Source organism: Corvus hawaiiensis, chromosome 9, assembly GCF_020740725.1.
Source record: "Corvus hawaiiensis isolate bCorHaw1 chromosome 9, bCorHaw1.pri.cur, whole genome shotgun sequence".
Lineage (NCBI taxonomy): Eukaryota > Metazoa > Chordata > Aves > Passeriformes > Corvidae > Corvus > Corvus hawaiiensis.
The window spans coordinates 5,148,753-5,176,593 of NC_063221.1; the positions used below are offsets into that span (position 1 = coordinate 5,148,753).

At 46.1% G+C, this 27,841-nt stretch overlaps 1 protein-coding gene across 1 annotated transcript in view; it reads right to left on the minus strand.

Annotated features, from left to right (window-relative positions):
• Positions 1–5,318: 5,318 nt before the first annotated feature.
• The window catches only part of LAMC1 (laminin subunit gamma 1), a 63,184-nt gene continuing 40,661 nt past the window's right edge, over positions 5,319–27,841 (minus strand). The window contains exons 2-28 of the mRNA XM_048313549.1: positions 26,943–27,247; positions 24,854–24,984; positions 23,266–23,432; positions 22,136–22,324; positions 20,044–20,161; positions 19,846–19,944; positions 19,604–19,740; positions 18,637–18,759; positions 18,360–18,549; positions 18,054–18,166; positions 16,542–16,763; positions 16,273–16,461; positions 14,682–14,927; positions 14,238–14,391; positions 13,657–13,799; positions 12,772–12,950; positions 12,461–12,617; positions 9,970–10,175; positions 9,505–9,584; positions 9,013–9,150; positions 8,681–8,825; positions 8,193–8,342; positions 7,677–7,791; positions 7,128–7,327; positions 6,752–6,910; positions 6,155–6,254; positions 5,319–5,764 (exon numbers count right to left, since the gene is read on the minus strand). Of these exons, the coding sequence (XP_048169506.1) occupies positions 5,508–5,764; positions 6,155–6,254; positions 6,752–6,910; positions 7,128–7,327; positions 7,677–7,791; positions 8,193–8,342; positions 8,681–8,825; positions 9,013–9,150; positions 9,505–9,584; positions 9,970–10,175; positions 12,461–12,617; positions 12,772–12,950; positions 13,657–13,799; positions 14,238–14,391; positions 14,682–14,927; positions 16,273–16,461; positions 16,542–16,763; positions 18,054–18,166; positions 18,360–18,549; positions 18,637–18,759; positions 19,604–19,740; positions 19,846–19,944; positions 20,044–20,161; positions 22,136–22,324; positions 23,266–23,432; positions 24,854–24,984; positions 26,943–27,247 (4,412 nt within the window). The 3' untranslated portion in view covers positions 5,319–5,507. The remainder of the gene's footprint in view (positions 5,765–6,154; positions 6,255–6,751; positions 6,911–7,127; positions 7,328–7,676; positions 7,792–8,192; positions 8,343–8,680; positions 8,826–9,012; positions 9,151–9,504; positions 9,585–9,969; positions 10,176–12,460; positions 12,618–12,771; positions 12,951–13,656; positions 13,800–14,237; positions 14,392–14,681; positions 14,928–16,272; positions 16,462–16,541; positions 16,764–18,053; positions 18,167–18,359; positions 18,550–18,636; positions 18,760–19,603; positions 19,741–19,845; positions 19,945–20,043; positions 20,162–22,135; positions 22,325–23,265; positions 23,433–24,853; positions 24,985–26,942; positions 27,248–27,841) is intronic.

Consider the following 27,841-nt stretch of genomic DNA (forward strand, 5'->3'; position numbering starts at 1 on the left):
AAATGTATTTCCTGGGGCCCTGATTTTCTAAACACACCCGATCTGGAATGAGCAGCTGCCCACCACCCTCCACAGAGCAAATGTCCCACTGCAACCCATTGCTATGGCAGCACCCTTTAGAAAAGGTCTCACACCAACATGGTTAACAAAAATGTTTTACCTTTTAGAGTAAGCAAAAGTGAAAGCAGAGGGAGGCATAAAGAACAGCTGTGCTTATCAGACACTGCAATGAAACAGTTTTTATGTTCATTCACAACAGAGCCAAAAAAGCTGCTACTGCAGGCCGACCACCGTGGATCACAAGTACATCAGTCCTTGAGGATGTGCCTGTGGCAGAATCAACCTCTCCAGAATCAGTCTGAAACAGCATAATAATCTAAATTTTGCTGGTGGTTGCTGGTGAAAAGTGATGGATGTGTAAAAACTCTGAAGTGATGGTTCTATTAATGTAACCAAAGGAGAAAACCCATCTTGGTGACTTATGCCAGATGAACACCATGATGCTGTGAGTCCTTGCAGCCCAGGTCAACCCTCCCATCCCCAAGCCTCCTTCTGCAAGGGACCATCTGATTTGCCATGTCCTCCAGGAGGAAATTCTCTGGGATTTCCTCTGTGGAAAATCAGTGATCATGATGTGCTGGTATCACCAAACACCAGTGCAGCAATGGAGACTGGACTTCAGTCTCTCCTCTCACAGTTGGGTGCCCTGGGAAAAAGTCCTCATGACAGCCAGAGCCACCTGGAGCAGAGGAGATCATTCAGGCAGCAGCTCCACTGGGATGGGCAGAGGCAGGCAGGGAGCAGGCCGGTAGTGAGGAAGCAAGGCAGGGCAGGGCAGTAGCAGTAGCACAGCAAGGAAGTGCTGTCGTGTCTGGCCTTGCCTTGCCTGTGCTCTGCCCAGACCAGAGAGGGATGAGACAGACAGGGACAGAGGAAGAAGGCATTGCTATCCAACTGCATTCCCCTCTCTGTCCCCATGCCCAGCCTCTGTGGGATAACTTTTATGTGACATTCCTGATATTTCTGGGATGGGGGCACAATGAAGGCATCAGGCCAGCAGCCAACTAGAAAAAATAACTAACCAGAATGTGGTCCAACATGGCATGGCTGGAGATAGGAGCACAGAACACTGCCAGCTCAATTTGACAGCTGTATGACCTCCTCTACTTCCTCAGATCCACACAAACACACTTGAGACATCTCCTCCAGGCAGCTGTTCCCAGGACTTTTTAACTTGTAACAATGTCTTGTCCTCCCCAGAAGTGAGAGGGAACCCAGCTCAGGTCTGTCCAAGCCCTCCCCACTGCCACCTTCTCACCAGGCCCCTTGTCGCCTGGCAGCCTCCTGCTTCTCCAGAGAGCACATGAGAGGTGATGGAGCTTGAACTTGGGCATTGAGAAGAAACACAGGGAACTGAAGAATAAAGGCTACCAGAGCATGGCTTGGTCACTGCTCAGCAAGGTGCCTCCTCACCCACCTTGATATCAGGTACAGGCTACACTGAGCAGAGAGTATCTGAGGAGGGCATCTCTACATGGGCTTCAAAATATTGGTAAAACAGTTTGGCAACCTGTAAGCCATGACCATGGTCCCTTGGAGCTGGGTCTGCTCCTCCCTGTAACAGATTTCTGAGTATCTACTTAGATTACTCTTACCTCATCACCCTCCACCATCCTCGAGCATTACCTCTGAAAACTGCATGAACACGAGGCTCATGGTCCTTCAAGATCACCTCTGACATACATTTGCACAATGCCCACAAAAAACTTCCGGAGATAAAAGTCCTGAAGATAAAATAAAGGACACAGACTTGCTTCCTAAACTAAGCATTTTAGCCTCAAAATGCTAAGAGGCTCCATGTCAACCTACAGCCCATGCAAAGTCAGAACCATCCCACCATCCAATTCTCTGCTCCCTGACTGCTCACCACACTCCAGCTGAAACCTCAGCCAATTTTACCAGCTGAGATTTGCTCCACAAAAACATTGGCAAGAAAAACAAAGAGGTATTTTAGAAAACAAATTCATTAGTGACTACTGAAGAATGAAAGGTTGAAAGTACACAAACTGAGATGCAAAAATAATAAGAATTTACCAGCTGAGATGGGATTAGCTCTGATGCAAGTTAATAAGACCTGTGCGTTTTCCTCTGCTGAGAAAAATAACAAATCCAGCTGGAGCTGTAAGACAAGTGTGAATGCAGAACCGCCTAGTCTCTTATCACTGCAATCTGTCCTTAAAAATTTGCTTAATTCAGGAATAAGATTTATCCCAGGCTCTGGGAGACAGGACCCAAGAAAAACACAGCACACCCAGATTTGTGGCAGTTCTCAGTAATTTCAGCTTCTTTATTCAGGGTTTTTGTTTTCTTTTCCCAGGACCCCCATCCTTTTCCACCTGTTTACTAAAAAGGAGTTTACCCTTACTGTAAATAAACTCCCCCCAGTTCCTCAGGGCTTTCCAGGAAAACAGTGCCACTCCAATAGTATCAGCACCAACAACATAGTATGTTTTTAAGTCCTGGAAAACCAGCAGCTTAAAATCCATCATGGCAGTGGAGCAGTGGACACAAGGAAAAACCATCATCCTTGTCATCTGTATCCCACCACATGCATTTCTGAGTTTCTTCTTCATTTTTCCCATACCAAACCAGGTTGTCTAAGGAGCAATAGGTGAATCTTGCAACTGAGACACATCCCCATCAATACCTCACCACCAAAAATAAAGTAGTACTCAAAAGAATGCTCAGGTGTAGAGGGTTACAAATATTCAGACTTTATTATAAATAAGAAATACTGTTTTATACATAAAAACTGCAAGTGTTGCATTTTGTTCACCGGCCCAGACAGCAAGACCACAGATTAAGGCAAAAAAAGCTGGAGTGAAGGCACATACTGAGGGGACCACAGTCAGGAATAAGGTGATGAAGGAATGTCACGTGTCATCCGTGACACCCAGCACTCCACCAGCAGCTGTCACATCATCACATTACGTAAAGAAATAACTGGACATTATACAATGAATAATGGCTGTAATGCAGTACTGATTAAGAGATCGTTTATAAAGATTTTTTTTTATTTAAAAATAAAATTCTGTTAAAAACAGCTTAAGAGAAAAAAAAAAAGAAAAAAACAAAAACCCAGGAGAAGAAAGAAGGAAACCTTAGGCCTGAGGTCAGCCAGGGCATGCGCACATCTTCACATCTGCTCTTCTCACAGCCTTGGCAGAGGTGACATGGTCACAGCCATCTTCCCAGAGCGACCCAATGTCCCTATGTGTGCAGGCACAGGGAGCTCTCCTCCAGGGGGGTTTCCAGGCAGGAAGGAAATCCCACAATCATTAAGGGAAGGGATACAAGAGCAACGCAGAGTCTGCTGGGAACACCCCCTACCCAGCAGCACTGTCTGCACCGAGCCTCCTGCCTTGCACAGTGGTATCAAGATGTCCCCAAATGCAGCTCTCTGACCATCTCAGTGCTGGGTCCGGTCTCCCAACAGTGCTACAGCTCCTCACAGCCCAGCTGCAAAGACACAGCCCCTGTCCCACTCCTGGCACAGCACGGCAGGGGACAAGGGACACAGAACAGGGCACTGCAGGCACCATGGGGCAGGGCTGCCTTTGGAGGCAGGGCTGGAAAACATCCACCCAACAGGCAAAGTGGTTATGGATGGGTGCTGGGGATACAGTAGAGGGAAGCAAGCACGAGCCCAGCGAGGAGAAATCCCAAGTTTTAAGGGAATAATATGGAGAGAAGGGATACACGGTGTATATGCCCCGATGGCTACAGGGGAAAGCACACAGAGGAGACCAGGCTGTGCCACTCTGGAAATATGGCTGAGTATATTTACACACACATACACACACACAGGAGACTTCCTCACACTATAATCATGATTTTTAAAAATGGAAAAAAAAATCACATTCACACAAAAAATATAAATTTGAAATAATTAATAGCACCAGTGTGTGTCAGATAATAATTTCTTCCCCGCTACGCAAACGTACAAAGTTGCATAGTATTTAAGGATAGATATATACTGGATCTCAGGGAAAGGAGGGAGAGATGCCAGGCTGGAAGCAAGGAGGAAGCTGCAGAGGATGCTCTTGTCTCGGAGCAAAGGGCTCCCCGCCACTCCCACCCAGCACCAGTGAGCACTGCCTGGGGAGGGAGCCTGTGCGGAGGAGGTGGGAGTGATGTGAAAGGCAGAGCTGCCACCTGAGCCTGGCCTGAGGTCCCTGTGCTGTGGTAGCTTTACGGTGACAGGGAGATCTGGAGGCAAAAAGAAAGGAGGGCACCAGGAAATTCCAGCTCTTCTTGCCAGCTTTAAAACAGGCAAAATGCCAGAGCAATGGCAGGAGAGATAAAAATGTCGCTGTCCTCCTTCAGGAAAAAGATGGGGAGAAAGAAAGACCTTTCCATTTCCACTCATGTGCCCCCTTCCTTCCCCCACCTACAGACATTCAGCAGGGGGGGCAGTGCAGCTGTTGGAGCTCTCCGGATGGCAGCTCTCCTCTTCAGCAAGACTTGTCCTGCTTCAACAAGCTCATCTGTCAGCCAGACATTCCGAGCCCAGAAAACCAGATCCTCTGCAAATTCAGTAGCAACAGATGGGAATGCAGCTCATAACTTCCACACTCTGGCAGTCTGGACTACCCAGCAGGTAGTAGCTTTCAGACTGGACCCAAAACTTCTCCACAGAACAGGAGTGGGGCTGGCAAGACCCACTACTCCACCAGTATCCCATCTTCCCAAAGAGCTCCAATCAGAGGCTGCCCTTTTCTCAGAGCAATGCATCATCACAGAAAGCATTTCAGAAAGAGGCTTCAGCTATTTTGTCAAAGGCTACCAACACTGTTGGATTGGCCACTAGGTAATGATGAAAAAAATAAACTCACAGGGTTAGAAGTTGGGAAGAACAATGTGAATCGAGTGCAGCTATACTGGCCATCACAGTAATACTTTGGTAGCCATCCCCTTCCTTCATAGGGACAAAGAGCTCCAGGACTGAGATTTTACAGTTAAAGGGAGAAGACAGGAGAGAAAGTTGGGTTAGTTTTGCCTTGCTGTATACAGCTCACATGGTTATTTCTGAACCACAGTATAAAGAGTCCAGAGCATCTCTCATCCTTGCACTAATCAAAAGGAAACTGTGTCTGAGGAAGGGGCAAAGGTGGAGTGCTCAGGAAAACCATCTATATAAAAAAACCCCTTTGATGCCCAAAGACGGATATTTAATTTGCTTCTCAAAAAAAAAACAAAACAAAACAACAAAACAAAACAAAACAAAACAAAACAAAAAAAAAAAAAAAAAAAAAAAAAAAACCAAAAAAAACCAAAAAAACAAAAAAACAAACCAAAAAAAACCTTTCAACTTATCCTGATTTGAAAAGAAAACAGTGGCTGCAAGCAGCGAAGAGTTGGGGATTTGGAGAAGGTAATGTGTGTTAAGGCACTCCATGGCCGAACCACCGCTCACCAGGGCAATTCCCCCCACCCCTGGTGCACCCTTAGGGTTTCTCAATGGACGGGGTGTTGAAACAGCCAGATGGCAAGGTCTTCCTGATGTCTTCCAGGTTGCTAATGTCTTTCAGGATCTCTTCAATGTCCCTGTTGTAGGCCTGTATCGCATCATCTTGCTTCTTGGCTTCTCTCTCAAGGAAAGACACTTTCTGGTCCAGGTCACTATCTTTCATCTGATCTTTGGCACTGTTCAGGATACCTTCAATTTCATTCAGTTTGTTCAAATCCACCGTCTCCAGTTGCCCTGAAAAGCCAGAAGCAAATAGTGAAGTGCATTAAAACGCCTTTGACACCCCTAGGTGCTCACATGGCTGAGGCCACAGCTCCATAGACCCACAGACCTCCATCGGGCCATCTCTGTATTTAGAGACAGCATCTAAAACAGGACCAACCATATGGGTGACATCTCCACTGCCTCAAGAAGTCTTCAGTTTGCAGAAAACCAACAATGAACATTGCACAAGCTCTGAGGCTGCTCGGGAAAGAAAAAAACTCAAAGTCCTTGCCAAAACCACACAAACCCCATTTCAAGAGGTCTACAGATCCATCTGGTTTCTCACGCAACACTGGCAGGAAAGCCAGCACACATCAGGAAAACACTCAAAGGCATAGAGCACATTAAAGACAGTCCTACCTAGTTGATCCAACAGATCATTAATGACAATGAGTAGGCTGTTCACAGAGTTCTTAGCTTTTCTTGCATTGTCTTCTGCCTCCTGGGCAGCCTGTGAGGCCTGCAGGATATAAAAGAAATAAGTGAGAGCACAAAAAAGGTGTAGGGATTACAAAACTGTTGCCTCTCCTCTGCAGTTAGTCACCGCATCACTGCCTCCTCACTCCAGGGTAACAATCCTGCACAAAGATCTTTATCACAGGGCTGGGGAGAAGACTGACAATCTTCAAGTAATCGGTTTTCTGAGTATTTCAGGATGGGGATCCCTGAACACCAACCAGGATTTTGCAATAAAAGCCAGGATAAAATCAATAGGGATACAGTCAGGTTTTAGTTAAAGTAAAAGGAAAAGTAGCTCTCAAATTCCAGCAGGGAGCCTATGCTAATGCACCAGAACTTGTCTCCTTTTCAGTCCCACTTAAAACTTGGAAGAGTCAGAATACTGGCTGGACCCAGCACCATCTTTGCAAGCAGAGAGCAGGAGGAAAGCCTTCATTGACAGGACAGCAGGGAGAAGGCAGTTCATAGCCACTGCTGTCACCTGCCAGCAGTACTTACCTCGCCTGCCATCTTCATATCCTGCTCAGCATCTGCCTGCTTCCGCTTCAGCTCTTTTTCTGCATCCTGCAGCTGCTTCATCATGTCATCCACTTCTCTGACCAGTCCCGTCACATCAGCAAAGGTCTTGTCGGCTTCGGCTCTGGTAGCAGCAGCACTCTGCAGCCAACAGGTGGGAGAGAATGGAAAAAGGTGGTGAAAGTGCAGAACTTCCTTCAATCCTTCTCATCAAAATGCACTGATTTCCTATCTTGCCACATTTTGCATTCACAGTGGAGAATACAGCAGAGAGCACACGGGGCTCACCAGGAAATACTGGAACAGGAGTTTATGCAATCACACAACAGTATCTCGGAGTGAGCTGCAGCAGACTCACCTTCTGAACGGAGCTGGCGATTTTCTCAGCATCATCTGCTCTGGTCTTGGCCTCGCGGGCGTCAGCAGCAGCATTGCCCAGCGCCAGCTCTGCTTGGCGTGTCTTATTGTTGGCCTCTGCAATGGTCTGGCTGATGGCAGGGATCTTCTTCAGTGCCTCCTCAGCCGCCGTCTTGTTATCGTTTACCCGCTTGTCAAAGTCTAAGGGGGAAAAGCAGATCCTTATCATGTGCTCCAGAAGAGCCTTGAGATGCTCCTTTGACCAAGCTACCCAAGGCTTTGCTACCCGCACACTGGAGGGATCAAGAGCAAACTGGGGTCAGCTCTCCCTATTGCACATCTTCTGATGCTAAATAAGGAAGTTAAAAGGAAATTTCCAGTCCCTGAAAACACTTATATTTTTTCTTTAAAGAAAAACAAACCAAAAGAACACACCCAATACTCAGGGTAAGGGCAATAGCAGGGCCTCTTTAACCAGAATATCCTACTGCCAAGTGACTTGTCACACCGGAATTGAAGGATTCACTCCAAGTGCTTCCTCTCTCTTTACCTTTCAGGTTGCTGAGAATGGTATTGGCCTCCTGTAGTGTGCCATTGCCCTTCCGAGCAGCTTCTTCCGCCAGGGCTTTTGCTGCATCTGCTCGAGCCAAGAGCTGGTCTGCAGTCTGAGGAGACATGACATGTATCAATGGATTCTCACTTTCTGAAGAACAATTCTGTTCATGTATGAAAAAGTACTGCTCAGCTTCAAACAATAATGCCATCCAGAAGAGCAGTGCTTCCTCTGAGACCAGGTGAGTGTATGTACTTTGGGAATACTGTTCTGAATACAAAGTTGACACCACATCTGACAAGTATCTCCTATTTTCCCATACAGCCTCAAAGCCGTTGCTTTTAACAGCTTTCTGCATCTCCTTTCTGGGGCCATTCTTCAGCATTCTCATAATCAATAAGTAATACTAAGACTGAATGAGATGAGATCTTTCACATCTGGCCAGTTACTTGTCTTCCTTGTTTTTTTTTTTTTTCTCCTGGGAAACAAAAGCCTGCACAAAGTGGAACTGACCTGCTGCTCTGTCTTCCCTTTCTCCAAGAGGTTCTTTACTTCTAGCTCCTTTCCCTTCATGTCTTCTCTCAAGTCCTCATAATCTTTTAGCTTCCTGGCAATTAGTTGATCCAGTTCCTCTGCTTCCTTCTTGATCTTATTTGCTTCATTCTGCAGGTGGAAATCACACACACAGATTCCTGAATGTTAAAGAATTCCTGAGCAGGTGGTAAATTTTTGCACTTCTACATTCAAGCCAAGATGTTTGGCAAACATTTCACTCAGATTTTTGTCCTTCAGAGACTGAGGGAGGTGGGGTTTATGTAGGTGGTTTTCTGCATTTAAATCTCCTGCATAAATGTTGGAATTGCGTAAAAGCTGGATTATGCCTGGATGGACAAAAAACTCACAAACCATTCTTATGCAGACAATATTAGCAGAGCACATGTAAGGCATGCCAGCAAACCAGCAATCTTCAGGAAGTACTGCACAATGGTGCCCACATGTACCTCTAGCCCTGTGGAATCCACATTAGGCAGGCTGGTGAGATTAGCGTAGATCTGCAGGGCTCTGTTTCCAGCTTCCTCTGCCTCCACAAGCACCTTGTTGGCCTGTTTCTCTAGGTCTTGAGAAATATTCCTTGCTTGATTGTACCTAAAAAATCCCCAAGGATCCAGTTATGTTACAGTATTTTTTGTAGAACTGAACTTAGTAAGAGAGTAGTGAGGCTAAGAAATTGAAAATCACCTCCTGTAAAATCCAAAGCATACAGAGGGTTGTCTTACTTTTAAGCACTGCTCTAAAGTCAGGAAATAAAAACAATTTTCTGTTACTGACTCACTTCTGGTTGAGCTCATCAATATCAATTGCAGTTTGGTTTTCTCCAGCCAGGGTCTTCAGCAGCAGTTGATATGCTTTCGTGGAAGTATCATTTGCAGCCTTGGCTGTGCGAACAATCTCATCAGCTTCCTTTTTGTGCCTGGACAAGATGACAGAAGAAAAATAATGCCATTAGATTTGTCAGCCAACAGTTTTTATCCTCATTTCTCGATTATATTCTCTCTTACTTTTCCTTCCTTCCTTCCCCCCTCACCCCCCAGATTTACATATGGGAGATGCTGAAACACTTGCAATGGAAGATGGTTGCCATTTCTGTCATCCACATGCTTAATCTTTGCCATCAGTGCTACACAGCCATCATCCCACAGCACCAGTCTCTTACACTGCAAAGGGTGTGTGTCTGATATCCAGCAAACTGAATTCTGCTTCCCCCTTGTAGGGAAGAGCAGGGCCCTGACCTAGGCCACACTGAGTGTGTCTTGCCACAGCCTACCTTTCTGCCAGCTTACGGGCCTCTTCTGCCAACAGAGTCATGTTGTTGGGGTCCCTGCTTTGCTCTGGAGGTGTAATGGACTGGAAAAGAAAGAAAAAACAAACCCTTAAGGCTCTTTTTTCATCTTTTCTTCATCTTTGCTTTAAATAGTTATTGTCATGATCTAAATGCTTAGAGATGTATCTAACCTACTTCTCATTCTGTTTTTCTTAAGCCCATGCAGTTTCCACCACTGGTTATCCCTTGAAAAACAACAGTGCTAATATTTATTTAGGACTTTTTATGTTGGTTTGGGCTGAGATACAATCTGTGGCAGACAGTGGCAAACTTTCTTCACTGATTTCCCATGATCTTGATGCAAATTTGCTGTATAAGGGAGAGAGCAAGTGGAGAAACACACCAGAGGCACCAAAGGAAAGGCCCTCACCCTCTCCCAGCTGTATGGGATCTCAGCAGCACACTCACCACGTTGTCAGCTGCCACCTTGGCCTTCTCCAGCATATCAGAAGCCAAGCTGATCAGGTCCTCGGTGTCCTCCACCCGCACCCGGGCCTGCTCCGCCAGGTTCTCCATGTCCCGCACTGTGCTCTGGATGATCCTCAGCCTGTTGAGCTGACTCACTAAGGTGCTGTTGATGTCTTTCAGATGATCCATGAGGCCCTGATCTACATCTGAAACACACAACAGAAAAGAGAGGAAGCAAAATTAATCAGAGCAGGAAGAGAAGCTGGAGCAGCAGCTTACCACTGCAGGCACTGTGTTGGTAGGTTAATCCCCTACTGAAAGGGAACCAGCGAGCCATTTCACAAGTTACTTCGCTTGAGATCAAAGTCATAATCAGAATGTGCACCAAACAGGAGAAATGAAAAGCCATTAACTAGTAATAAGACAATCCCACTGGGTGTTGGAACTGACTCTGATGGGGGATTTTGTGTTCAGAATCATGCTTTTTACCTGTCTCACTGACTTAAAATGACTATGGAGCTGCTCCTCAATGAGTTTTGTGAATTCTCTTTAGCTTAACTCCTAGAAATTAAGCAGAAACTGAGGAATAGTGCAGATGTACATTTTTCCACACTCAGAGCAACAATGGCTACTCTGAAGAAAGGCACAAGGAACTCCATAGGGAACACCTAGGAGCTGTGTGGAATAGAAAACCCACTCCAAACTCCCCCCAAACCAAAGGGCTGACAAAAGCCAGCAGGATAGAGCCTTGGTTCTTTCATATGTAGGACTTATAAGGCACCCAAACTTCCTCTAATTTTTGGACCACCAGGTAATTCCCCACAACAGCATCTTAATAATGGAGGCATCACAGCACAGGTATGCGCCTCACAATCAAGGCAGTTCCTTTTGAAAAGCTGAGAGTGTTACCAAGAATTGAAGTGCAAGCAGAAGCCTGCAGAACTCCAAAATTAAGATTTTTCCCAAATACCTTGCAGCACATCTTAAGTATTGAACATGAACATTTGACACATTTCAAAAACATACTACCACAGAAAACCAGAAATAACTCCTAGAGATGTGCACAGATTTTTGCAAGGGTAGATTTTTTTGCATTTACCTTGCCCTCTTAGTAAGAGAAGAACCTGGAGCTGGGGAAGGGTCTGGAGCACAAGTCTGGTGAGGAGCAGCTGAAGGAGCTAGGAGGGGTTGAGCCTGGAGAAAAGGAGGCTCAGGAGGGACCTTCTGGTTCTCCACAACTCCCTGACAGGACAGTGCTCCCAGGGGGATCAGGCTCTGCTCCCAGGGAACAGGGACGGGATGAGACGAAACAGCCTCAAGCTGTGCCTGGGAAAGTTTTGGGAAAAAATTCTTCACTGAAAGGGCTGTCCAGCCCTGGCACAGGCTGCCCAGGGAAATGATGAAATCACCACCCCTGGAGGGATCCTAAAAGCTGTGTGGATGTGGCGCTTGGGGACATGGGTTAGTGGTGGCCTTGGCAGTGCTGGGAGGTAGGGAACAGTTGGACTTGATCTTAACGGTCTTTCCAAATTAAATGATTCTATGATTCGAGACATGGAAAGAGAGATCAAAAATTCCACCACAAAACTGAATCCATTCCCTCATCTTTCTCCAATCCCCACCCTTACGTAGGACTGTTATCTAGGCACAGATGCCAAGCAGGCAGTGTAAATCAACCTCAGCTAAAGCTGAGAAAAGCTTAAGCGACCATTCCCACTGGCAGGAATCTTCCCAAGCAAATGCCAGCATTAGATGCATGTTAGCCTTCTCCCAGCTTCACACAAAGGGGACAAATTTTCCCAAAGTGGTCTGAAATCACTGAACCAGCTCCCAGGGGAACATATTTTACTGCAAAGACAATAGTCTTCTTCAAGATTCTCTTTGCGAAAACATGCATCATCTTATACATTAAAGAGACCCTAAGGACAAACCACTGTCACAGTCATGAGAAACATCCTTCTCACAGACATCCTGTGGTAGGGGTGACAATACAAGAATCAATTTGAAGCAGAGTTTAACAGGAAAAACGGCACTCTTCAGAACATTCTACACTTTATGGTGGGATAATTATGTTTGCCATCAGGATTTTGAAGCCTTCATTCTGATTGCTGATGATATCCCAACAAGAACAATTTGATCCCAAGATGTCTGAGCAAATTTAAAGCATAATAAGTATACCTGAAAGTTTTCTGCTTGTTTAACAAATAAAACCCTCCTTTCCATCCAGAGAAGAGGGTAATGTAAAACACTTGCATCCATACACAGCTAGAGGCAGATCTTCACTTCCATGTACAACAGAGACCACTGGTAGAACAGCATGGGTAAAAGCACAGGCACTGTTGTTTTGATAATAGTATTCAGTGCTGCCTGAAATAGGTGTCAATCCTGGAGCACAGCTTGGCTTGAAATGAAACACGCTGTCTCCAAAGGGAACAGGAACATCAGGCAAAGAACTCATTTAGTTAGTCCATATCTGATCAGGTCAACTCACCTTTGCTCTTTTGTGCTTCATGGAGCAACTCCATAACTTCTCTTTCTGCCTGCTTCAATCTCTCTTCAAAGGCTTCATCAGTTACAGTTTCTTCTCTGGTACCCAGATTTGCTATAAGATTTTCCAGCTCCCACAGCCTTTGACGTTGCTCCACCACCTACAGGAGAGGGACAGAGCACAGCTATGACACAGCAAAGCACCTTGAGCCTCTCTGCTTTCAGCAACCACCAACAGCCACGGGCCAGAATGCTGCACAAGTGGACACATGCCACCGTCTCCAGTGCTGCCAACAGCAGTGTTTGTGGCCTTACCTTATCTTTCACTAATCTGTAACAGGCTGGACACTCCTGACAGCCCGGCCATGAGCGGTTGTAGAAATAGTTCTCCTCACACTGGTCGCAGCGGCTCCCCACAAAGCCTTCCTTGCACTCACAGTGGCCGTTCTCCTGGCACTGCAGGGACCGTGAGCCCTCAGGATCACAGTCACAGGCTGCAGGGAAGTTAAACCTCAATCAGACTGCAGAAGAGGCAGAAATACCCTAAAACTCACAGGATAAGAGGATATCCTTAATACCCTAAAACATGTGCAAGAGCTGTGGGGCACAAACCCACAGCTGGACCTCACTTCTGATTGCAGTGCTTCTACTCACAAGCAGGATCCAACATTCACTGTGTGCACTCAGTGTTGCTATTACCTCTCCTACAAAAAAGCATCATTCTACCCCATTTCATTGTAACCAACTGCAGTTAGTTCTCCTGCTCTTTACAGGCAGGGATATCAACGAGCAAAGTTTGGATCATCCTTCTTTGCAATCATGTTTACAAGATCAGCTGCTCCTCAAGAAAGAATCTGTATACTGAGGCCATCTACAGAGTAGCTGTGCAGGAACACATTAAGAAACAGGGTTGTTGGAGGCCAAGATGCGGAGAATGTATTTACACCAAGGAGAAGTAGGTATCTATTAGGTTGGATATCTAGTAAGTCAGACAAGAAAAAGGTAACAAAAGAAGAAGGGGATAAGCTATAGTACAGAAATCAAATTTCATCACACACAGTGTGGACATAAAGTGCCAACTTCTGCTGTGATGAGGAGCAAGATGACAAAATACCTTCCCAGAGGGAGAAGGAAAGCAAAGGCAAGGCTGGGTGTGCAACATTCTTCCCATCTGCCTTGCTCTCACCCCTCAAGACTTACGTTTACAGCCTTCGGAGCCAAAGCCAAAGTGGTTGCCCTCACATCTGTCACAGTGCTGACCGGTGACGCCTGGCTGGCACTCGCACTGCCCTGTTCGGATGTCACACTGCCCGTTGGTGGAGCCCAGCGCGTGGCAGTTGCACCTGGGGGAAGCACACACACATCAGATGTGACACAGAAGGGACACATCGGGCAAGTCCCTCTCTGAAGAGCGCAGCTCAACATTTCCCAAAGTCGCTTTTCTTGCTGTGCAGATGCAGCAGGCAAGGCACTGAGCTTTTGAACCATGCAAGGTCACTTGCTGCCTGCACTAAAAAAGGAACCCACACTCCCCTGCTACAGTCACAAAGTCATGCAGCAGTTTTCTATTTAAAACCCTGATTTAGAGCTCTTTATAAAGCTATTTATAAGTCAGGCTTTTTGTACAGCCTTAGTAGCTGCTCCCTGACTACTGCTCTTCCCCACCCACAGCAGCACTGAGGCATACCTGTCACTTGTGACAAACATCACACTCCTGCACAGTGTAAGCACAGAGCCTCCAAAACCAGGGTCTCTCTGCCCCAAGCCAAGGCAAGCCTCACCTCTCACAGCCACGTCCACTCTGGAGGTTGAAGAATCCAGGCTCACAAGCACTGCAGTCCCTCCCACTGACGTGAGACAAGCACTCACACTGCCCAGTCACTTGATTGCAGATCGTCTGCTGATTCACGGTGCCGTAAGGATTGCAGTGACAAGCTGCAAAAATAAAAAGGTATGGAGAGACATGCACAAAGTTAGAAATCCCTTGTGGTGTTGGTACTTACCCTAATGGGCCTAGATCCAAACCACATGGCCACCCAGCCCCTGCATCACACAATGCTTTTGCTTTGATGGCACTAAGTGCCCACAAACACAAGGATTTTAGCAAACTAGAACCACCAAACCAGGCTAAAGCCACACATTGCTGCTGACGGGCACAAGCAACAGCCTGACAGAAGCTCTTGGGGACAAAACCATTTTTAAATGCAAGAAGAAGCAAGTCTCACCTCTGCACTTGTCGGCAGGGTCAGGGGCCAAGGGGTTCCCAAAGAAGCCATCCTTGCAGCGGTCACAGTAGAAGCCAGCGGTGTTGTAGATGCACTTGAGGCACTCGCCAGTCTGGCGGTCGCAGTTGCCCACGGCGTTGGGGTCGATGTTGTCGTTGCACTGGCACAGGCGGCAGGGCCTCACAGCACCATTTTTGCCCAGTGGGTCTCCGAAATAGGCATCATCACACAGCTCACACCTCTTTCCTGGGCCACAACACAGACATGAGTGCTGCAGCAAAAAGCCCTTTGCTGCCATCTCACATGGATCCCCTTTGTAGTCCCTTCTGAAAAGTAAACCCTTCAGCTCCTTCCCTTTCATCCTTCTGTTGGGGCCAGACACAAATCCCTCCTCATCTCTATATTCAAGCTGTTTATTCACTGGAACTTTGCATTATGAATTATTTCCACTCTTCCTTCCTCTCCTATCCCTTTAAACCAAGCCTATTTGCTGCAATTTGTTGTTAATTTAAGAATCCAAATAGGTAGAGCTCTGTGGGGCATCACTGCTCCAGGAAGCTCCACTGCCAATGAGACCTGCCAAACCTCCACAGGCAGCCACTGAAGAATCTGATTCAGCAGCTTCCTATACTTATTGCAGATCTGACCTCCCCAGCCAGTTATGAGCTCCATTTCTTAGGCAGTTCTTCCACATAAAAACCTCCTTTTTCCTCACATCCCAAAAAGGTGGTGGGAGAAAGGAGGAACTCTTCTGCAATCACATAGCTACAAGAAAGCTCAGCTGCTACAGACACCTGAGCTGAAGGGAACCTGGGCCCTGGACTCTGCTTTGGTTCCTAACACAGTGGCACCCACAGGAATCCCCACAAGCTGCTTCTGTGCTTGGTCAGAGGCTTTCATAAGCACAAGAATTTACAGGTGTTCTGTACTTTGGATTCTGCCATGCAAAGCATAAAACCAGCAGAGAAGCATGAAGGCAGCCAACCATCCTATGGCTTCCTTGCTGTTTGCAAAGAGAACAAAAGCTTCTGCTTAACAACTCAGCTACATACTTGGACTTCACCACTTATTGCTAAGATAAAAAGATCTGTATCTGTTCACATATTTCTCCTTAACATTGCTGAGCACTAGTATGATCTTGTATTTTTTTTGGGCAGTGTTTGTGAGTCACTGCAGCCTTCCTGCTCTTCCTAGGAAGCATCCTGTAGTGCCTCACTTGCTGGCAAACTGCACCTTTTAATTTTATTTCAGTCTGACCTGCCTTCCTGGCTCTTTCAAATCTACTTTCTGCCCAACACCATGCCATCATCAGAGCTCTATTAGAAGGCAGCATGGCTCTCCCATACAGCACAGAAATGGTCAGAATTTGCAGATCAAGCCTTTTGCTCTCAAGAAACAGGCATGAAATACATGTGAAGCCCCAAGCCTCACACAGGAGAGAAAACAGGGCTGAGGAAGGGAGAAGGATTTGAACCAGAAGACACAGCAGCTTTCAGACCTATTCATTGTGGATCAGAGAACAAGAACTAGCAGGAGACACATTTCCACAACCATGTGCATGTAGAAAAAGATGTTTTCTGTAGGAACACACCTGTAGTGCCAGCCTGGCAGCTGGTGCACACAACCTCCTTGGTGCGGGGCACAATGGCACAGCTCGAGATGCCTGGGCATGGGCAGGGCTGGCAGTCCGAGGCTGTGCCAGCCGTGGCATCACCGTAATACCCATCGCTGCACTTCTCACAGTGAGTCCCTGCCGTGTTATCCCTGCAATTGCACATGCCTGGAATAGAGAGGGATATGAGTTTTGCTTCATTGTCCAACCCAGAAAGGAAGAACCACCCTCCTGCTGCTCCCTCTTACCCGTCTCGGGATCACATGTCTCGCTGTGCCCATTGCACGTGCAAGGCACGCAGGGGCTGTAGGGTCCGAGGCTTGGGGTCTCTCGCCAGTACCCAGAGGTGCAGCGCTCACAGAACTGTCCCTCATATCCCACTGGACATGAGCAGCTCTCCACCCAGGCCACGGGCACACCGGGTCCAGGACGAGCACTTGTGATAGTGACATCATCCAGGTGACCAGCACCTAGAAAGCACCAAGAGGCAAACCCTTTGTAACCACAAAGGCTATCATCACTGCCTCCCCAAACACAGCTGAACGGTACAAGGGACAGACAGGTGGGTGCTTGCAGCTGGTAAGGTGAATCAAGATGCAAAACCCTCCAGGAAGGTTTAGAGAGATGAGAAAAGATGCACTAGAGCTCACCAAGGGAACAAGCAGGGCAGGAAAGATGAGAATGACAATACAGAGGAGAATCTGAGAACAGCAGGTGAGCACGTACAGTCAATTAAAATTAAGTTCTATTTTACATGTTTCCATTTTCAAATCAAATACCAAAACCAATTCCTGGCTTTCAAGACAGAACAGACCATGTCTCCAGCAATTTTAATACACCATCTGCAAACCACACCTCAGGACAAACTCTTCAACTATTCCTCCAAAGCCATTCCTTCCTCTGTCATTTCAGCACTTCCCTCCTGTAGTCCCAGCCCCTTCCCTGGAGTGAAACAGAGCCCAGACACAACATAACTGGCTTTTAACTTATGTGTTTGTACCACTGCAGCAGCTCCAGTGCACTGAGCAGAGCCCCAGCTCCCACACACTAGCAGTGGTTACAGCACTCAGGGATGGTTTGCTCCACACCTTTCTTCCCTTTATTTTCACAACCCCACATTCCTCATTATGGGCCACCCCTCTAAAAACACTTGCAGTTTTCCCACCTTTCCCAAATGCAAATCCATCCTTTGCATCTTTCTGCAAAAATTCTTCATCACAGAAATACCTAAGGACATATTCTAATTCATGCCCATTTTTATAAATCTTCATTATGAGGAACTTTCACTCAGGTTCTGCACAGGCAGAACTTTAGGGACCTTGTCCTTCCCATTTGCATGTCAAGGCAAGACACAGAAAGAGGAGGGATGTAACCATTCCTAATGTGGTGAAACTTAAAGCCAAGTGTTGTAAACTTCCTACATCCTACTGTGTCCTTCAGGACTCTGCACTATGCATTTTTACCAATTGGAGGACAGTGGCTATACAACAAAGCAAAATTCCCATGTTTAGAGCAAGGAATCAGCAGCTGATAAGCGTTCAGCTTCCAGACATTCAAAGACAACATTTTTCTTTCCCATATCCTCTTCAGGAGGCCTGGGAGAAGATGCTACACAGGAAGGCCAGATGAAAAGCCATTGGCACAAGCTTTGCCAAATAAGCTGCCACAGCTATTTATGGCTGGGCCCTACAATGAAGCAACCCAAGCACTAGACAAATGACTTTGCCCCCTCTTCTGCGACGTTCTGCTCAGTGACTTACTTCTCTCACTGTATGTCCCACGGATCTTGATGGAAGTCAAGTTGTGGAGAAGCTTTTGGAACTCAAATGCTGTAAGAGCAGGCCTCCACGGGTAATCTGCAGCCTCATGGAGCCTGGGGAGAAGAGCCATGCATCATTAGCACAGCTTTCAGCTGCTAACAGCTGCAACCTCTCAAAGTTCCCTTCACAACAGCACCGTGCTATTGCAACATCATCCACATCAGCTTAAACTTAATGATCTCTGTTTTCACAAGAGCTCAGAGGCCAAAGGCAGCCCAGGCCAGGTGCCAGCTGCTCCCACCATACCTGAAGGTGTAGGCCTGCATATTCTCACTGGGGTAGGAGTTGCCCTGGGCAATGAGTGGCACCGACACTCTCAGCCCAGCCCCTTCCAGCACCAGGTCCTCTGCAGAGAGGCGCGTATCCCGCCTGTCCACGTGGAAGGAGAAGGTCAGGTTTTGCCCGTAACTCAAAACCTGGTTGCCCAAGAACTTGCCTGAAAGGGGAAGAAATCCTTACAGTTAGAGGACAGAACACAAAGGGCACAAACAGCACAGAAAGCCATGATTTTAGAATGACCTACGTGGTGCAACAAAGTACATGGGGAAGTAGGTGTCCGAGATAACAGAGATATCCTGGGTCTCGGCACTCCACTGGAGCATGATTTCTGAGCCATCACGCTGCTCAGCACGCCACTCGTCCTCTCCTGAAGAATTAGACAGGCAAGAATCAACACCCTTGGAATATGGAGATTTGCACACACTTCTCATGTCACACTGTTCATGTCTTAGTTAATCTAATGTGCACGGGCACTGACAGGCTGCAGAAAGCAGCTGTGCAGAGAATTCAGATAGTAAGCACCATCTTTCCAATTTAAGCCCCTAACTCAAGTGCTGATTGAACTTTGAACTCTATGACGACTACTTGTCCAAAACCTTCTTTTCTAAAGAGCTTAAGCAGAGACAGGAAAACCTGCAGTCCCCTATGACTTAAGAGTTGCAGCCTTTGTACGAACTGTTCTCCAGCGGAATTTTAATTTACAAGATGTTCTTTTCAGAGTACGCAGCATGAAAACATGCATACACGGGAAACTGACTGCATGAATAAAACAGGTTTTTCCTGGGCTTACAGACTCACTGGAAACACAACTGTGTTTTATTCAGAGCCATGTAAACCCCAAATCTAAAGTGATTTTGATCCTCTCAATCAGAAGGTCCTGATTTGGTTCTAGAACTGAGGAAATTCTGCTTTGTCAGCACACCTCTCAGGCTAGAAAAGGTTTCTATTTGCAATTCCCACTTGCACCTGCACGGTGTACAATAACTGCGTGCCCGAGGCCAGAGCTGTGAATTCCTTCCCCCCCAATCTGAACAAACAAGCTGCAGACATGGAAGCTCCACGTAGCTTCAGCATTTCCAAAAGAGGGATCCTAGACCTGCCTGCCCAAGGTTTGTGGTCTTGCACAGAAAGGAAGGAATTGGGTTTTTTTGAATCGCTTCTGACTTGAGTCTACAGCCCAACCTGAGATACAAAAGAAAGCTCAATTTTACCAAACTCGAAGTTGGAGGTGATGCTATGGATACTGTAGCCCACAGCACTGGTGCAGACTGAAGAGTGTCCAAAACAGAAGCAGGGGGTACAGCCTCTTGGATTAGAAGAATCCAGATGGAAAAATCCAGGTTTGCATCTGAAGATGTGAAGGAAAGAGAATTAATTTCCCTGATGCTTAACCCCAGATCCTCACTCGAATGTCTTTCATTCTTGAAACAAAGCCACGGGAAGAAAAACTCACCTCTCACAGTGGAATCCTTCCACGTTGTCCTTGCACGCACACCGCCCTGTCTCAACGTTGCATTCCCCTGTGCTGCCAGCAGCATTGCAAGAACAGGACCTGGGAGAATCAGGAGAGAGGGTAGTTCAGTAAGAGCCACATAGAGAAAGCTTTACAGAAACTCTAGTTTTCCTTTTAGAGAGCTGCAATCCTCCTTACCTGCACCCAGCTTCGGAGAGGGAGTGGAACCCTGGCTGGCACCGGTCACACTTTTCCCCCATCACGCCGGCTTTGCAGCTGCACTGGCCGTAGCTGTCGCACTGAGTGCTGAGGGAGCCTGTGGGGACAGCAGGGACAGGCACCTCAGCACACACATATGGTTCCATCATCTATTCAAACTTTACAACACAGGCAAGAAATAAGGAAGAAGAAAGCAGGAAGCACAGCCTCAAGCTGATGAGTGACAGCTTATCTAAAGACTGCCTCTAGTTCACAGGGATTTTTCCCCTGGCAGGTCTAGACAGATGACTTGTTATCTAGTCTTCCCAAACTATATTCAGCCTTTTATTCCTACCAACCAACCTTTTTATATATAAAATATATTTTAACTTCAAATTGCCTTCTCCTGCTTCATATCCTCAGTGCTACATTTGCATGCCTCCAATTCCATATCTGTTTTACTCTGCAATATGTAATTTCCAAGATTTTATTCCCTGAATCCCTTGTGTTCCCCCTAATTGCCATCTCCCCTTTCCCTGACCTCTCCTTCTCACACTCCAGCTTCCTTCCTTGATTCCTAAGTTGCATTTCAAGACTAAACTGCCTCCTTGGAGCAAGGCTGCATGTGCCGCTATGAATCCTAGTAAACTCTTGAGCAAAACCCTCATTTTTGGAAGGACACCTTCCTCAGTACTGCTCCATTCAAGTGGTCTTGCACAAAAAGCAGTAATGAGTATTTTGGACCAAACCACTACAAGCAGTAACAGGTTTCTTTAATCCATAGTGGACAAAATGCATTCCCACAAACATCCATGTGGCTGGCAGCCTCGGAGCTGCCAGCACTGTAAGAGTTAACTAGAGAAGAAAAATATTTTAATATACAGAAATAGTTGCTTGTTTCCACTTCAATCCACACCAGAAGATTATAGCAAAGTGAAGAGTAAAGATGATTAGGCTGGATGGGACAGAAGAACTCACAAAACCTTTACCATATACAGCCAAAGTTCAAATCCCCTTTGCAGTCCCACTTAGGATTACTTAGGAAAAAAGAGTACTTGGACAAAAAATAACAATCCAAACATATCCAGGAGATTCAAATACACCAGTGTGTCATGGCATACAAGTTAATGGCTAAGTTATAAAAGCCTTTGAAAGCCGTTTTAAAGACCTGAGAAGTCACCTCCCTGGATCTTCTCGACTGTCTCAGCAGACACCAACCCTCACCCCTCTTAAAATAAGGTCTGACACAAGGACCCAGGGGAGCAGTCAGAAGAAGAAGGTCCTTTATTGGTCAAAAACTTCACAATTGAATGACTCCCTGACCAAATTAGATAGGAGATGCACCCTGGCATACTTCTCCCTGGCTGCTTTTAGGGCATGCTACAAGCAATGACTTATTCCAGTTACTCTTTTGAAACCTCATGTCATATCTTACTATGTGTTAACCCTTTTCACTCCTTCTCCCTTACTTGCTGTGAGCTGGTGTAGTTATGGGACCACTCCTTACAGGTTAAGTGGTTCCCTTCACGACAAAAGATTTATTCTCCTGCCAGAATTACCCCCCTCCCCGTTTTTTAAAAAGGAATTTAACTACATATTTTGAGTTTACTTTATCTCACCCCACCCCCTTTTGTGTTTAATGTTTCACTGGTTTCTATTTATAGTGCTTGGATACTTGGTAGGAGAAACTGATGCAACAGCTAAAGTTCACTACAATTTCTCAGCATGAACAACTTCCAGAAATACCTACTCACATCATCTTCATTATTAACAATTCAAATGAGTCCTTTAGTACTGGGAGCATCCAGGGTAACACATACACAGTGGGGAAAAAAAAATCTATTTCAGAATACATTTGAAGGAGTAAGTGCTGCAGAGGTGACACATCTGCCCCTGCCAACCCCATTTAGATCCAAGGATAACTTACACCAAAATACAACCCAATAAACATTTACTACATGGGGGGAGGGGGGGGAAATCCAAACAACCCCCCCTCTTTATCCCAGAGTTTGCAATGAGCTGCATGACCCAAAGAAGAGGTGGGTTTTGTGCATGGATGTTTGCAAGCAGCCATGTTTGCAGCACTGCTCACCGACTGGGTTGCAGCTGCAGGGCAGGCAGGCCTTGTCGCTGGCCAGGCGGTAGAAGCTGTCCCGGCAGCGCTCGCAGTGGGGCCCATCTGTGTTGCCGGCGCAAGCAGTGCAGTGGCCGCCATGGCCTGTGGCGCGGTACAGCTCGGGGTCAAAGTAGCACTCCTGGGACCACCCGCTGCAGTCGCATGCTGCAAAGACAGGGCACCATCAGTGACCAGCCTGACCTCACAGCACAAAACCCACCCTGCACAGTTCAGCTGTAGAGAAGCTGCAGTAGGAGCTTTTAACCACTCCCAAGACCTGAAACAAACTCAAGACCATTCTCATCAATGCCCAAAAGAAAACCAGCATTTTCTACCCCACTTCTTTCGACATCAGACTGCCACTTGCAGCCAAAATGCTGTCCTCCCACACACCAACACCGATCTATGTCATTCAAACAAGCATGAGAACATAACATGAGGCTACTACATGCTGTAATGAGAGCTTCTCCCCTGGATTGCAAATCCCTAGACAACAGGACACCCCAATTTCACCAGCCCATTGAGGGAAGCCACAGACAGCTGGGACCTATCTAGACACACAGAGGTCAGACAGCAAGAAAGCTTTTCTGTCTGAAAAAGCTTCCCCATAAAGTAAACTACCAGGAGCTGTGGTCTGGGACAAAACATCAAGGAAACTGGTGCTCCGTGACAGAGAGCTGCATTTGCAGTCCAGAAATTAGATTAAATAATCAACAAGTAACTGTAAAAACCAATAACCCAAACACAAAAATCAGCTGATGCTAAATGAGGAGCTTTTGAAAGGGCAATTACACTGCAGCACAGTAAACAGATTTTTTTTCCCCATGGGTCCCATAAAGTACAAGCCTGTACATTTTTGCAGGACACCTCTTTCCTGCAGGTGGCTCCCATCCTTCTCCAGGAAGGAGATACCCATTCCTAGGGATCTACCAGAAAGCTCCTACAGGATAGGAGTGGAATGCCCAATAGTCCCATGAACTGTGCTTAATGCAGGCTAACTGCAATTGAGACAAGTTAAAACGAGGCAGGGCCAACTTGTGGCTGCCAGCAGAGGCAGGGGACAACCCTGCTCTGGACAGGCTGTCCCTGGGTGCAGCCACACATACGCAGGCACTCATTGGCGCTCTCTGCGGTCGCTCTCCTCCACGGGCGGTCATTGAAGAAAGGAAGGCACTTTTCACAGTCCACCCCAAAGGTGTTGTGCTTGCAGTTGCAGACCAGCTTCCCAAGCTCATTCTTCACACATTCACTCGCATGCCCGTTGCATTTGCACCTGGTTCAGGAGAAGCAAGGAAAAGGTATTAAAATTCCAGGGCTCCAAGTCACTCACAAAGCAACCCCAAAAAACAGGGACTCTCAAAATGTGAGATGAGAGAAATTGAAGGTAGATGATCACAACAAAATCATCCATTCAGCCTGGAGGAGGCTTCAGGGATATCTTATGGAGGCCTTCTAATATCTAAAAGGGGTTTACAAATGGAGAGAAACTTTTTATCAGGGCCTGTAGTGATGGGACAAGTGGCAGTAATTTTAAACATCTTTCAATTTTTAAATTTGAAATTTTTCAAATTTTAATTTGAAAGATGGTGGGGTCAGATTGGACATAACGAATCAATGTTCTGTAATGAGGGTGGTGGGACACTGGCACAGGTTGCCCAGAGAAGCTGTGGCTGTCCCATCCCTGGAAGTGTTCAAGGCCAGACTGGATGGGGCTTGGAGCAACCTGGGATAGTGGAAGGTGTCCCTGCCCACAACGGGGGTTGGATGATCTTTGAAGGTCCCTTCCAAACCAAACCATTCCATGAAACAGAGGCGCAGCCCGCTCCAGGTAGGCATTTAGAAAGCGAAGAAAGTTAACTAACTCCTTTGCAGTCTTCAGACTAAGCTGAGTAGGAGAAGCAAAGATTTAGTTGGCTTTAGGTTAGTAAATTTCCCAGAACTTCTCTCTTGTGAGAGCCTAGAACACAGTATGTTCACTGGGTGTGGGCTATTGTGGTATCAGTAGGAAGTTAAATAGCACAAAGGTGACTAATACAGAAGCCCAGGACCTCCAGACTGGTGGTGCAGGCAATACAAATCCCCATGTGGCCAAATCCCAGTCTCAGGACTGCCATCGGCAAACAGCCTAAAACTCTGCAGTGGTCTCATCTCTGTTTATTAAAACATTTTATCATCAAGTACTTAAGGTTTAAACATTCTACAATAGACTTTGGCAAAAGGAACAGACAACCACAACCGTGTTGTACCATGTTCGGGACCTCCAAAGGAGATAACTTCCTCAATATATGTGAAGTAGAGACACTGAGATTTTCTACTTACTGTTATTCTAGAGAACAGATACAGGCAGAGAACAATTTTAAAATACATTAAAAACCACACAAACCACAGAGCAGAAAATTTTTTTCTTTTGTTTTCCATTTTAGTTACTCTTTTTACCATTTATCCAAATCACTTAATATTTCATCTAATCAAGGAAAAAAAATTGATCTCTGTCAGCCCTGAAGTTATAGCCACAAAAGCTTATACACAATATTTGCAAATTATGTAAAATTCATTCTAACATATTTTTGATTTAGGACAGTCAGTAAAGACCAGAGCCTAATGATATCATGTGAATACAATCAGTATCTTTAAAGCAGTCTAGTATACCTAACCAAAAACTTTAGTAAGCACAGAGTTTTATTGTCTACTCACCTACCACCCACAGCAAAATCAGAAATTGCATAGTAGTAAGACTTAAGAACTTTTGGGTCATTGAAAACTTCATCTCCAAATGTGTTCAGACGGTTGAGAGTCACTCTAATATCTGTAGCTGTCACCCATTCCTAGAGCAGACAGAAATCCCATCAGATGAAACACCAAAGATACCCCTTGAGAGAGCACCAGTCATTAACAGTTCTATTAACGAAGTCATTCAGCAGCAGCAGGTTCCTTCCTCATTGTCTTCCCCTCTGCACCTCAGGAGCTCACACATTCCTGCTCCAGAAGCCTTATGCCACCTCCTCTTGGTTCAAATGGGTTTTCCTGACCCTGCTCCTCTCTGGAGACCCTTTCCAATGCCTCTTTGCATCCTGACTGCTCTCAACTGGGAAGCACTGAGTAACCTCTCCAGCAAAAAGTTCAGGGCAGGCAATTGCTTGCTAATTGTATGTATCTGCCTGGCTGTAGTTGTCCTGCAAAGCTATGCAGCACCAGTGGGAAAAGCTTTAGGGTACATTTGTCTGCAGACATATTGCACCAGAGTAAAAGACACAGACAGACAAATGAGTGAGGCTGGGGGAGGCTGAGGAAGACAAACAGACAGATCTGACTTGCAACATAGGAGTTTTTCATAGTATTTACACAGCATCTTCAACACACTGCCCTGCCCTCCTTCAGCAGCAGCCAGCAAATGCAGCCTATTGCCAAATTTTGTATCACCTTCTGACAGCCACTGATGTTGGCACCTCCTTGGTTTTATTATACCTTTTACAATGCTATTTTCCTTCAAACACCATAAAAAGAACACAAAGAAACATTCCTGTATGTACAACTGTGCTGCACCTGTGTCACTGCTCAGCCAGAAACATAGTATTTATTTACTGAATTACAAACACTGACAAACACATGGAAATGCTAACCACAACACACACATTTACTTCAGTTCTGGAAAGCAACACCAGGGGTTGGTACAGATTTTAGGAAAGTGGTGGTCAGGTCACTATTCCTTACATAGATAAGTTTATCAGAAAATTATACACATTGCTAACTTGAAATCTCCCTATTCATCTTAATGATAAGACACGGTTTTCTGCTCAAGGGTTGGCTACACCAACAAGGTGGCCAAACTGGTTCTTTTCCACTTCAGAAGTTCTTCGTCCTTTCCCATTAATCTTTATTTTTCATTTCACTTTTATTTGCAGAAGCAACCCCACCAGATTCTGCTCTCCTGCCTGGGAATTGGTGACAGGCGAGCCCTGACGCTGCTGGGTGCTCATCTCAGTCTGTTACTGCTGCTCTAAGAGCAAAGGTAGGTGATGGCAATTACAGCTCTGAAAGGAAGACAACGAGCACCAGTAAGGCAAACCCCACAGCTTTAGCTCCTTGTTGCAATATAAACTGAAGACGTCATCAAGCAGGACACAGAAACTGGCAAGTAAATCAGATAAACTGGTACCCCTAGTACGCTCCTGACCACTGCCCAACCACTCCTGTGAATGCAAAAAAACATTCAAAAATGTTCAATAACAAAAAAACCCTGCCAAAACCCCCTTGCCAAGCCACTTGTAAGAGAAAAATACCAAGGATAAAATCAAACTCCTCTGCTTCAACACACATGTAAGAGAACAGGGTAGGGACTCCTGTAATGCTTTATGTATTTAGAAGAATCTTACATTTCTTACTTTTTTCTCCTTGAAATACATATGCAGATGCCTCAAATATTACCTGGACTGAGACTTTACCTTCCTCTGTCCTTGTATCTGAAACAACAGCAGAATGTCCACAGCTGCTTTCTAAACAGGCAGAGATTTATTTACATTCATCCTCTGGACTTCCATGATACCTACTGACAAATCACCCTTAATGCCACTTAGTTTGCTTTTTTGTACCATAAACTTACTATCAATAGACTCAAGAGTTCAACTCTTCCTTCAAAAGCGTCTCTGTGGATTGTCCATCCCAACTTAGCTGTGCAAGGGCCTTTCACTGTGAGTAAGGGCTGTAGTGCAAGCCCAGTAGGCACAAAGCCACCATCCACAGACACAACTCAGACCACCTGACTGAGATAGTCCTGTTCACATACCTGCAGCACAGGGCTGCTGTCAAAGTTGTAGGCACTGGGACGCCCCTCTAGCGTTGAGAAGGCCACATTGCCCCCAGTGAGAGGAGAGATGTCGCTGAACTCATCAGTGCAGAGTGCCTGCTGCTCGTCCTCCCCAGTGCGAATGAAGCCACGGTTGATTTTGTGGTAGGTGCTCTCACAGGATCCGCTGTAGTACTGGTAGGGCACCCAGGGGCCGTCCTCCTGCGTGCGTTTGTAGATGGCAAAGCTCTCGGGCCGGCTGGTGTGGAACTTCAGGCGCACATACGTGATGTCAAAGGCTTTTCCTGGGGGGGAGAGGAGACACATGAGAAAGACTCGAAACAGAGAGGAATGGAAAGAGCTACACTGCAATTCTCTCTCTGGAGAAACATCTTCCAGCACTATCCAGAAGGATGAGCATGTCCAGCAATACCAGAAGTATCTCTTCCAGTCCAGTACTGTATCACCAAGCAAAGACAAAGGGAAAGAACCAAAAGCAGAAGTTGAAAGCAGGCTGAGTAGATAAATAAAGAGACCTACAAGTTTCTGTGCAACCAAACACATTTCAAAAGCTGCAATTCTCTTCCACATACATCCCTAACACATGACAGACTGCATCAGACCCATGAGTAGTTTGTGTGTATTTAAGGCCAGGCCCAAGTCAATCATGATATTTGATGATATTTCTCCCAAATATATGTGTGGGAGAAACAGTATTAACCAGAGAGGTACAAGTCACACTGTAGAGCCTGGTTTGTACCTGTGCTTCCTCCCTAAATAGACAATACCTCAATCTCTTTCTACAGCTCACAAAGCTTTTCCTCCAGCACTGAACTACCAACTACAGCCCTCTTCTACTCATTCCCCAGGAAAAACAAAACGAGGTTTAAGTTTCCCAC